This window comes from Camelus bactrianus, chromosome 4 (genome assembly GCF_048773025.1).
Source record: "Camelus bactrianus isolate YW-2024 breed Bactrian camel chromosome 4, ASM4877302v1, whole genome shotgun sequence".
Lineage (NCBI taxonomy): Eukaryota > Metazoa > Chordata > Mammalia > Artiodactyla > Camelidae > Camelus > Camelus bactrianus.
In genome coordinates this window covers 40,333,632-40,345,917 of record NC_133542.1, presented here as the reverse complement: position 1 = coordinate 40,345,917, position 12,286 = coordinate 40,333,632, and the positions used below count along the sequence as shown (strand labels likewise).

At 43.4% G+C, this 12,286-nt stretch overlaps 2 protein-coding genes across 6 annotated transcripts in view; one reads left to right on the top strand and one right to left on the bottom strand.

Moving 5' to 3' along the window:
• Positions 1-9,216, top strand: part of PRUNE2 (prune homolog 2 with BCH domain) — a 233,525-nt gene extending 224,309 nt beyond the window's left edge. For 3 of the 5 annotated variants that reach the window (XM_074361730.1, XM_045515148.2, XM_074361733.1), the window contains 2 exons: positions 1,620-1,667; positions 5,929-9,216. In XM_074361730.1, coding sequence (XP_074217831.1) covers positions 1,620-1,667; positions 5,929-5,959 — 79 coding nt within the window. In that variant the 3' untranslated portion in view covers positions 5,960-9,216. The remainder of the gene's footprint in view (positions 1-1,619; positions 1,668-5,928) is intronic. The other 2 variants (XM_045515150.2, XM_074361731.1) reach the window with 1 other exon arrangement.
• Positions 1-12,286, bottom strand: part of GCNT1 (glucosaminyl (N-acetyl) transferase 1) — a 122,885-nt gene that overhangs the window by 6,160 nt on the left and 104,439 nt on the right. The gene's annotated exons all lie outside the window — the stretch shown is intronic.

Below are 12,286 nucleotides of genomic sequence, written 5' to 3'. Positions count from 1 at the left end.
AGATGATGATTTGGGGTTCAGAAAGCATGGTCACTGCAGATCTATGGTTAGATTCTAGAAGCCAGATAAACCGGATTCCTCATAGTAACCGAAGCACCCTGACTTTCCACATGACCTTAACTAGAAAGCTTCAGGCTGGTTCTAACAAAAGCAAACATATACCTTGTCAGGGAACAAAGCCTATCTGTCTCGTTTTGCTTTATTCCCACCAGCGTTTTTAAAACTCTACCCTGTCCCCACCTACACCCACACACACCACCTCCACCTCTAATTGACTTTCAGAAGGCAATGTCCTCCACCTGCCCTATTTTTTCCTTAAACCTTTAGAGCTGTAGAGGAAAGAAAATACTTTCGAAGGATAAATTGTATACAGCCTTTCTTATTTTGAAAATGGTGAAGAATCCATCCGCTGCCTTTGGAGTGATGGTACCACGTGAACTGCAAGTCGCTATTTGCTTTGGAAGGATTACGCAAAGTTAACAGGCGGAAAAGCTAGGTTTGGAAGAGTGCCCTTTCTTGATTCCATTCCAGCTTTCCTGGGTTTTTTCTAGTGCACTGTCAACACTTGCCTGACTGTCCTTGTTCACCAGAGTTGCCAAATATCCTCCATAAAAACACCACCACCAGCAAGAAGGGTAGGGAGAGCGGAGAGGGAAGAAAAGGACCTCTGCCCTCCCCAGGGAGGCAGCCTTCTGCCACTTTCAACAAAACACCTAAGGTTAATAACAAACAGCGCCAACAGATACACTGGCTTGTCAAATTTTCACATCACAAAAGAACTGTCACATGTAAAAAGCATCACAGAATCTCTTTAAATAGCGCCTGTCTGCCAACAACAAAAAAATATTTACCATGGGGGGAAAAGTGAAAGTTGAAGTGTTGAGTATTCATTGGAAATTAATATAAAGCAAATTTGAAATTTGCTAACAGAGGAGTTTCACCAGTATGGAATCTCACAAGCAGCTAAAAGTACACCAAAAAGCATAAACACATACACAGCATAATCAAACTTCCCTTTCATTATTTTGTATGGTTACATTTTCCTTTCTGGACACGACCAGTTTAGGTTAATGTTCGGAGTCACTTGTTGGACCTGAACACAGCTCAGCTGTCAGGCAGTGTCCTATTATTTTTCTGTAACAAGACCAACAGGGAAAGCTGACACTGGCATTTTTTCTTCTAATGTCTTGGAAAATCTTCATTGTTGTAAAAACACAGTTAACCGTGTTTACATGTAAATAAAATTAGGCTGCTTGAGAGGGACTGTCCTTTGTGTATAAAATATTATATCCATTGGGTTACAAATAAAAATATCCAGTTCCCTGGATAAGCTAGACTGAAAAGTCAGGGAAAAAATGACATGGACGGAAGTGACCGCTGCAGGTGTTTGGAGTTCTCAATCTTCCTTTTACGTTTCGAAATCATGTGCAATTCCTGTATTTCCAAACTGACGGTAAAAGAATCGCAGCTTAACCTCTTCCTCTGTTCTGGTGTAGGTTTGTTCAGTAGTAGCAATGGGACCACACAGAACAGTTTAAAAAGCCCCAAAATGTCATGTTTACAAAGTGGTAACAGTGGAGAAAATGTTTACTGCTGCCTGTTTTTTTCCTTGCACTCAGAACTAGCTGCCTTTACAATGATCCAGAAATGTCTTCTATGGAGAAGGAGTAAGAATTCATCACGTTAACGACTATGTGGTTACTTACCGTATTGTATGGCTGGGCTCTGGGAGAAAAATATACACTGAGGATTGGGTAAACGCCGCTCAGATGTTCAGCGTTCACAGTCTCTAGTCCTGAAGTTAGGAACTTAGAAAGAAATGTCCCAGCTGAACACTCTCTCATTCATGATCACCACTAACTGTCTTAAAGATGACCTAAGCTGCCATTCTGTCTTTCCAAATCCAAAAATGAGGAGAAATTGAATATCAGAGCCAGATGTAAAAGCTTTGGGCAAGAGAAATGCAACTCTGCTTCCTGAATTACAGCATTCATTGTTTAATTAGTGAAAGTAGGGACTTCCCCTGCAACTTACTATTTTGGGACGGGAGAGACAATGTCCTTGTTTTGAAAATTCAAGGGGCAGTTGAGTCTGGATGGAACTTGAGAAATGATCTGGTCCATCTAGTCTCATCTTGTGAGGAACAAAAATGGAACCCTTATTAGGTTCTTACCACGTGCCAAGTTCTATGTAAAAAGCGTCACACACACTGTCTGCTACCCTCAGGATAAGCCAGGTAAGGAAAGAGCATAGCAAGATTAGCCGACCCGTCCGCCGACCACCAGAGCCAGTGGTTTTGAAATCAAGTGAGAGGTGGTCTTATTGTGGGAATGGGTGTGCAACTTCTGATCTAACCGAACACCAGGGAGAACAAAATCTGTCACCTAAGAGAAAAGAATTCATTTCTGTCCCAGTCAGTTTCAGGGACTAAACGGTGGCCACCATCATGTGCACAGAACTTGGCCATCCGCCCAGGGGCTCCTAATTTGGTTTGAGTTGTGGAGAATTTACAATTGTCCTTCTCCACAGGAATCCAGAAGGAGGGGCAAAGATCACATGTAAATGTATATGCTGTTGTCACCTCTGGTTCTCTTGGGACCTCCTTTCCCTGGAGGAGGTCGGATGGGAAACTGGAAAATCTCAGTGCAATGGCCCTGCAGTTGCCATGGTGACCTTACAGTTTAAGGAAGTTTATGCACAAAAACTCCAGCGAGGTCTTTACTGAAGAGTACACAGAGAACAAAAGCTGTACAGAAGACCTCTGAAGTCATGCAGCTACTTTTATGAAAGTTACACCGGCCCCTCCTCTTTGAAATGAAGGCAGCAATTGCTCCAAGCCAACTGCTGTGCAAAAATTCTTCAAAACAAAAATACCACAGGCCCTTAGTCCATCTAATTCTTTTTGCAAATCATCCCTCCCTCCAAAATACAGCGCCCCTTAGAGCAGAGTCCTGCGCCCGCAGTTGACAGCTGTGCGGCGGGAATGTCTGTCACTAGTCTGACGCTAGTCTGTCGCTGCGACATCTGCGGGCTTACCCACTCCTCTGCCTGCTCTGTCTGTCTGGCTCCTCATTTGTACACAGGGCTGCTGGGGTTGGGGAGAGGGCAGAGCACGGCTTCTTGTTGGGGTTCACTCCAGGGCTGGGTGGGGAGGGACGGGGGGGTGCTGCAAATTGTTAACGTTACTTTCCACTTCTTAGAACACAGTCCTCTCCTTGCTTCCCCTTTCTTAGTCTTCTCTTTCCCAACCAGGCACATGACCACAGGGCAGAGGATGAGAGCCGGCACGAGGGGCCAGAGTGGCCAAGAGTTTTTTCTGCCGATGTCCAGCCCTGGACTTCTGGCTTTCTTTAGTACTAGGCTCAGGGGCTCTGTTTACCTGCTGGTTCCTGTGTGGAAGCATTTTACACCTTCTCTAGCTAGGAGTGAACGTGGGTGAACTACAGAATGGGCAAAGGCGCCTCCAAGGCGCTCAGTCAGGCCAGGAAGAAAATGAAGTGTGTGCTGATACCATCATGGCCTCTCCTCTTCCTCCAAGAGAGAAGGGGAGGGTAAGCCCACCTCCCTGCTCTTCCTACAGACAACGTGAGAGTTTGCACTCATCATTAAACAACACCGTCAGGCACTTTGTAAGGAACCTCGTTTAACGCATGTTAGAAGCCAGAATGGCCCAGAGAAAAGTTACTGTCTCACTGGAAAATTGCTTGTGGAAAGCTAAGCCCACCTGCGCAAAGATGAGGACGACTCCTTCCATTTTCAATTCTGATTAGAAGTAAGCTCTTCCCAAAAAGCACACTATTTTTAAAAGTAGCCGTAGGTGCTTATCTCCTTCACTTTCAGGTCTGCACTTTATTTATTCATTTATCTCCTAAATCTTGCAACATGACTTTTTATATTCTTACAAAGAAGAAAAGCATACATGACCTGGGGGAGAGGTTCTATGTGGGGAGACTTAAATTGGTAGCATCGTCCACAGCTTCGCCAGCTCCACAAGATAACTGTTGTCTCGGAAATTAATCTTCAGTGTGGTTTCCTATATTTACTTAAAAATCATCCACTTTTGACTATCTGTTGCTTCTTCCATAAAGTGGGTTCTTAAATTTCAATCTTTCAGACTCTTTTTTAAATCAAAAGCTGAAGGGATAAATTAAACCCTAAAAAGGTTAATTGAAAAATCAGCATGAAAAAAATGAGGTATTTCAAAATAGTGTGTTTTTTCAGATTTTTATCAGGAGCCTACACAGTGAAACAAAGTGACCGAGCACTTGTAAACTTAAGATGACTTCAACTATTCTGACCCCATTCACGCTTTTCAGACAACATGCCCCAAATTTTGGTTTAATAAATATTCTCTTGGTCTATGGGAGAAACTGAGCCACCACCATGTGAGTAAGAATAAAATTCTAGTCATCGATCAAATTAATACATTCTTTTGGGAGTAACTGCAGGTGGGAAGTACATTTTTGAAGCAAAAACAAGATTAGGAAGGACCTGTTGTGTAAAAGCATATTGAAAAAAGATCTAGGGGTCAGAGTGGATAGAAAGATGACCCCTCCATGGTAAGACCCTGCTGATAAGAAAACAAGTCAGATCCTTGAGGGGATAAGAAAGAGGTTAATATCCATGACGACCTGGCCTCTCCTGACAGTCAGCAGGGCGGGGTCTGAAAACCCCCAAAGGAGACAAGATGATTGTAAGCAGAGTCATTAAGCAGGGCGATGACTTTCCCATTTCAGAAAGACACTGAGCTGCCCCTACCATTCTACTAGTGCTAATATTACTGCTACTGCTACTAGACATTGAATGTTTGTTCATTATGTATAACTGAAAACACGTTAGACTCAGTCCTTAGCAAGCGGTGAGCGAGCGATGACTGTTCTGTTTTACAGATAAAGAAATGGAGACTTAGAGAAGGAAGGTAACTGGGCCAAGTCCCCAGAGCTAGTAAGTGGTGGAATTGCTGAGGGTATTTCAAAGGAAGGAGACTTGACTCCTGTCAGCTGGATGGGTTGGCAGAGCCGGGTACCAGTGGCTTTATTTGCACAGTGAAGAGCGTTCATTCCACAAGCAAAGCACAGTAACCTCTGCAACTTACAGATTTTAAGGCTCAGGAGGGAGGGCAGATCTAAGCGAAATCCATACATACTTCCTCTAGTGCCCTTTTTGAACAAAGCGCTTTTCTTTTTTCATGGCTGAAATCCTTCCTCTGAGTGTGCACTGGCTGTAGCCCTGTTCTTTGATAGGTGCCAGGAAGCTGTGATATGTTCACAAGAGGTGGAAGAGACACAAGTTGCCTGAAGACACGTTAGATTTATTCTCTAGATATTTGGGAACTCAATAGACATTCTTTAAAACAAGCTTTTCTTAGATTATAAGACTGCATCTCATTTAGGTAGGCTAAGCCCTTTCGGGCAAATCCTTTGGCTTTAGAAAATGTTGGTTTGGGGTTGCACTGTGAGCTTGTTTTGTCTTTATGTCATTGTTTTATTGTTTGGTACTGTCTTACTATTTAACGTTTGTCAGATGTTCCATATTTCAAGCAGATCATTTATTTGCCCCAAGAGGAAAGCTTTTTTACTAAAAATAGGTAGACTTCCAAAATGCAATCATATTCATTATCTTAATTCATTTAAAAATGAGCCTGCAAATGAGTCTTTTGCCTCCTAGGTCATTTTGAAAGGTGTAAAATGCTTCCAGAAACAGTTTGGTAAAAAAGAATAAACAAACAGATTCCATATTTTAGAGAAAGCCTCAGTAACTAGGGGAGGATTGTGTTTTACCAGATTTTTCTACTAGAAGAAACTTGCATGATTTATTTTAAGTAAGTCCTTTGAGGGGGAGAAAAGCAAACACAGGCCTCACCAAATCATTACTAAACATTTCTTACTCCGTTTCTCTTTTTTTTCTTCCTTTTTTTTTTTTCCAAAGCATTAATCTGAAGCTGAAAGAGAAGCCCTAGCTGGCCGTGGCTGTAAGAAGAGGATGCTCTTCTGCTTCGTGGTTCTGTTGGAACGTATCTACCTGGAAGAGACAGGGTTGATGGTACTTTCTTTCCACTTTGCACTACCTGGTGCCATTCTAAATTTCTAAGGGGAAAAACAGTAAGAGAAGTTGTTTACTCATAACATGCTTTATGAAATTGTGCGTATTTTCCTATTTTGCCAATTATGTGCCTCACAGATTTGCGTTGAACCTTAGCAAGAAAGTAGGACCATCTGTATCAATATTCCATTGACCGCTGGTGCCGTGGCATCTCATCCCTTAGACTAGTGTTAACCAATAAGATAACTTCAGTCCACTGTTCACTGTGAGTGGATTTGTTTCCATAGATTAACTGGATTTCTCCTTGGTGACCGTTTTAGGTTTAAAATACACGGGACTCAATGCTCCCGAGGGAAGCTGAGCCCACGTGGCAGTAAGTCCACCTTTAAAGTCCTCCGCTAGCTTAACACAGCCACAGTCTAGACACAGGTGTGACACCGCCTTCGGCTGCATGCCCACCTGGTTCTCATCCACATGAACCACCTCCCGTGTCTCAAAAGGATGCCAGCTTCCTAACGCACATCAATTTAATTTTAGTTATCAAATTCATGTTTTCTGTGAATTGGTCTTTTTAAAAATCATTTCTCCAATGAAAGTTGAAGACCTCCACATTGAGAAACTCAAAGATCAATGTCCCCATTTCGGGTAACTGTTGGCACTTTGGGCCATAAATTTAGTTCCAGATGTTACACTTGAAGTGCCAAGGACCCAACAGAAGGTGGCCCACTCAGAAATTCATTATTTGGTGACATTCAGTTATCTGAATTTCTCTCTCACAAGCATTATAAAAAGTAATCCGCTTTAAAACACTCTAACCACTAGTTTAAAATGAAATGCGAGTATGTACTATTATTTGCAAATAATCCTTCATAGTCTTCATATGCCCTTTAAAACACCAATGTGATTTAGAATCTGTGGGCCTCTAGCGGAGGGAGGGGTGGGCAAATCCAGCACCCCACCTGTTTTCAGATGGCCTTCTCGTCAAGAATGGTTTTCAGACTTTGGGTTAAAAAAAATCACTTTTAGTATTTCATGACCCATGAAAGTTATTCAAATTCTAGTCCCCGTAAATACAGTTTTGTGGAAACATGGCCACACAAATTTGTTGACAAATTCTCCACAGCTGCTTTCGTACTGCAGCAGCAGACCTGACTAACTGTGACAGGCCGAGTGGCCCACAGAGCCTAAAACACTTACTCTCCTTATAGAGGAAGTTTGTTGAGCCCTGCTCCAACACATACATCCTTCCCCGCTCCCTATTTGTATTCAGATATGAGTTGCTCTAACAGAAGGCGCAAGTAAGGTTACGAACTCATTTACTCTTCAAAAAGAAAATGTGAGCATCCACAGCCAGGCAAACACATGGCCCGCTGACAAGGGCACGGAGTCCTAGCCATGGCAGCACGGCGCAGGTGGTGGCTGCATGCCCCCAAACGAAGCCTGCTTAGAAGGCTTCTGGCTGTTCACAGACATTGCTGAGGTCCTGACCTTACCCTGGGAACCAGTCGCAGTCTCCGGTACCACCTAGCACTAATAAGCTGGCAAAAGTTAAAAGGTAGTAGAGAGTGGGGTTCCACCATAGTCTTAGGGTGGTAACTACATCTGGGAGAGTGGCCCGGGACACTCTGAGCCCTGGGTGTCATGAACTTTGAAAGGCTTTGAAGTAGACATCTTTGCACAGGTGACTGAATTTCACTGACCTCATTTGCTTCATGTCCGTCCTCCATCCACCTTCCAGACATGCTCTCCTACACACAAGTCAGCCCCCTTTCCTCCATAAGCCACAGTTATCTCTGTTCCCCTCTGAGTCCCTTTCCACTCGGTATCCTGTTAAACCATTCTTTTAGGTCTCCTCTCTCATAACATCTGGCTTGTCTGAGAGAGAACTCCTGGAGCACATCTTCTCCCACAGCCCACCTCCACCTTTCGCAGCCCAAATTATGCCTCTTCCAGAACTTCGTGTTGACATAGTACAATGACCCACTTTTCCAGTTTGTTCACCCAGTCTGTTCACTGCTGCCCTGGCAGAATTATTGACCACACTCCCTTTCACTCAGTTGTGTCCCATTTTGGAAGATGAATTACATGGTCTCCCTAGACACAGGAAGCAATGAAGAATCCAGTGCTCAGCTGGGTGGTATGAACCTGCGGAGACAGCGCTGCTGAGGGCAGGCTCTTGTGATAGTCAGCCAGACTCAACAACAGCCCACCATTCACGTTTTCTCTGAACTCGTCCAGCCCATTCACAGAAGGCTACTCAGGTGGTATTCTGTTTGAAGCTTCATCTTCCTACATGGAAATTATGAGCATCTTTCTGGGTGGTTCTGTTTGGGCTATTCTATGGGCTGCATAACCATTCTGACAGTTAGGTGTCTGCTATTTTATTATCTTAAAGAGACAAATGAACTTAATTGCACGTGCTACAGAAAAGCCACCATGTCATTTCAGACCAAGTAAATAGAATCCCGAGAAAATAACCCCTAAGCAGATAGGTAGACAGATGTACACATTCACAACATTAGCTATCTAGCTCTTGCATTCTGAGCGTTCTTGCTTTGGTTCTGACTTCAGAGAATTGTTTGCACTTTTCCTGGAGACTTGTAGTTAAGGGAACCAAGGGGTCATTGGGACAAAGGTATTGTTTTTTTTTTTCAAAGTGCAACTGCTATTCACTTAGGTCCTTGATTAAGAGAAAGAACAAAAATCTACACAGACAATATTGCAAGGAGTGAGAAAGTTTGTTTGAGAGCAATAACGGGGTGGAAGAAAACCCGGACGTTCCTGTTGAAGCCATACAGTGTTCTGCGGGGTTGTCTTCTAAGACGTACTCCGACATCCGTGAGGAAGCCCCTACTCCGCGCCTTTGTGTTAGTAAGGTCTCATTTTGAGTCTTCAGTTATGGTACTGTATTTGCAACTCTCATGCGATCACAATGCCTCGGTAGTTTGCTCTCTTAGGAACATTTAGATGTGCACAAATTAATCTTTTCTATATTTAAAGGTTTTTTCTACCATGTATTGGATTGCTCAGAATAAAGTATCTATTAGACCTTTGTTTTGGTAAATAAATAAATTCTACCTAAATAGTGTGAATTAATAATATAAAAATATGTAACAACAATATATATATATATAGTCTGTCTATATAATTCAGAAATAAAAATTGATTCCACAAGTTATGGCTTTCTTTGTGTCAGCAAGAATCTTTTTCTAGCTTCACTCTGCAGCGGTCTATCTGGATATATCAATCTAGCTTGGTACTTGTTACTTGAAGACAATATAAATTTTGGCTTTCTTCTCACCCAAACTTCATTCCCTTTTCAGCTCTGCCTTCCATGCCTCTGAGCTCAGCTTTCAGAATGTGTTGTTCACCCTCTGGGTGAGCAGTTTCTCCCTTTGGTAGCATCTCCATATTTCGTGGCTATCTGATTTTGTCAACTTCTCCTTTCTCTCTCCCTTGCCTTTTCATGGCATATGTTTATTCTTAAATTTAAAAATGCCATTTTAGTTTTATTTTTTCACTTTCACAACCATCAAGCAGTGGTGAGAATGACCACTGAGTTTTTTTTTTTTTTAAACCTAATAAGGGAATGTATGCCTCTGCCTCTCAGAAAGTTGTTGAAGGAACCAAATGGAAAGTCGCCCTACAGAAATTGAGCACATGTTCTCAGGATCCAGGAATGAGTTCTGTGATTACTGTCCTCTACCCAATGAAGGGAGGAAGGACAAGAGAAGACTGAGAAGTGATTCCGGGCCAGCGAAGAGCCTGCTGCTGCAAGGTGGACGCTTACACTCATTCTGCTCTCTTTACCTAACTGAGGTCGTGGGCATGGGCAGCAGGCTGGGCATCTGGCACCAGGGGAAAGGATGAGTAACGTGTGGTGGACACACACCATGGTATACTACACAGCTGTCTGAAGCAACAAATTACACATTGATGGAGCCGTACTTAAATCAGGGTAGAGTAGGAAAAGTGGACTCAGTATGGTACAGCCTAGTGCCAATTACAGAAATACTAACCCCCCCCCCCCCCACACACACACACACAAGCAATGCTACATATTACACAAAGCCCTTACCTATTTAATGACTTAGCGCACTCACTAGAGTGAGTGCAGGGGGCAAGGGTAGGCATGGGGATCCGGATGAAGCTGGGAACCTAATTAAAAATCAAAATAAACAAGAGCCTTTTATAGGCTGAAGTTAAAAGTGAATAAAATGGAAATACCTTAAACTTTCAGCCACAGATTATGGAAAAGCCGTGTTAAGGTGCTCAAGGGGCTGTTGCCTCCCACAGTTCCCGTCATCGCACTGTTCCCGTGTGTCGGTGGCATCGGTGCTGCTGCAGCGGCCAGGAGCCCGCCCTGGGCCACATCACCCGGTACAGTTGTGGAGCTTTCAACCGAATCTCTGACACATCAGTCCTTAAACAGCTGTGGGCTTTACAGAGCGCAGAGACTGCCTTGTGAAGTTAATTTTCTTGGCGAGTTTCACTCGCGTCCAATCAAAGCACCTCTCTTTAGCCAAGCAAAATTATTTCTTTTTGATATATAACCATTTTAGTGACCCTCAGATGACAGACACTAATAGTTGCCACCCACGACCGCACTTACCTGCAGTGAGAAACCAGCACCCTCACTGCCTGATTATGCCCTGCTTGTGGAACTCTTCTCCCACAGACTGGTGAACTGAATTGCCCTGTTTTCCCTCAAATTTGTTATCTATTGCTACATAATCGGTTACAGTTGATTCTCATTATTTGAGGCAGTTATGTTCTATACAGGCAGTGAGAACATTGAATTCGTACATACTGAACCATTGTTCTTAGAGGAAATACAGGGTTAGGTTCCTGCAAGCCGCTGGTCACACTCCCATCAACTGATCAATATCTAACCTTGCTTTATGTGTGTTTCTGTTTAAGTACATTTTCTTTAATATATATTGTTGATATATTAACACTGAACTCACAGCCAAAAGCCTAAACATAACTCATGCCTGAACGAAGCTTATCTAACACACAAATTTTCTCCATGAGAAATGGCCTTCTTGCACTTAGGAACATTCAATGGCACTTCAGCACTCTGCTTAGGGACCATTTTAAACAGTGAAATCACCAAAACGAAAATCACAAAAATACCAAAAGCACAGCACTGAGTAAACTACGAAAAGGACACTTTATGGTATGGGAACTGAAACCAGAAGACCCAGCCTGAACTTGTTCAACCCCAGCTGGGAGCACGCGCATCAGGCAACTCGAGTTTTCACTGCTCTGTACGTGCCCATAAATGACCATGAAAGCACGAGGAGCACTGATGTGGGATCACAGATAAATTGTAGTGAGTGGGTGAATTTGCAGTTACGGAGCCCTCGGATATTGAAGATCAACTGTTTCCCCACACTTAGCGGCCTAAAACAGCACAGTGATCATCTCAGTTTCTATGGAGTGGAAGTTCAGATACATCTCAGCTGGATCCTCCACTTCTAGGTGTCTCACAGGCCACAACCACAGGGTTGGCTCAAAATCTCTCACTAGACCCCATCAAGAGGGGTGACATCACCAAGATGGTGACCCAGGTCACTCCTAACTTTGCTCTCCCTCACAAGAGGAATAAGACTCAATCAAAGTTCAACTGGGATAGAATCTGCCTCCAATTTCATTCATATGGTTGTTGGCAGGATTCAGTTTCTCGAAGATTAGACAGGGGGCCTCATTCTTTGCCGGCTATTAGCTGGAGGCTGTCCTCAGTTCTCTACCTCATGGTCCTTTTCAGCATGGCAGCTTGGTTCATTGAAACCAACAAGAAAGAATTTGCTAGCAAGATCACAGACGTGACATCCTGCCAATTTTGCTGCATTCTACTGATTAGAAGCAAGTCACCAGATCGAGCCCACACTCAAGGGGAGAGGCTTGCCCAGGGATGTGAATGCCGGGAGGCGAGGGTCATGGGATGTTTTCTTGGAAGATGGCCTACCACACTCTCTTAGCCTCTTTGCGCTCCTGTCTCCTCCCACCTGTAAGTGACGGTGTTTCTCAATGTTTCTCTTTTCTTTGCTTTTCAATCATTTCCCCAATGACTCAACTAGCACATCTCTTCAAACTATTCAAGATCTGGTTTCAATCCCAACCTCCACACCCCCACCATCATTTCCTCACTCAGCCTCTGTGCCCCCTCCAATCTCTGAGGGAAAAATTTTTATTCTCTCCTTTCTGTGACCTGATGAGACCATTTTTCTGCTATCCCATT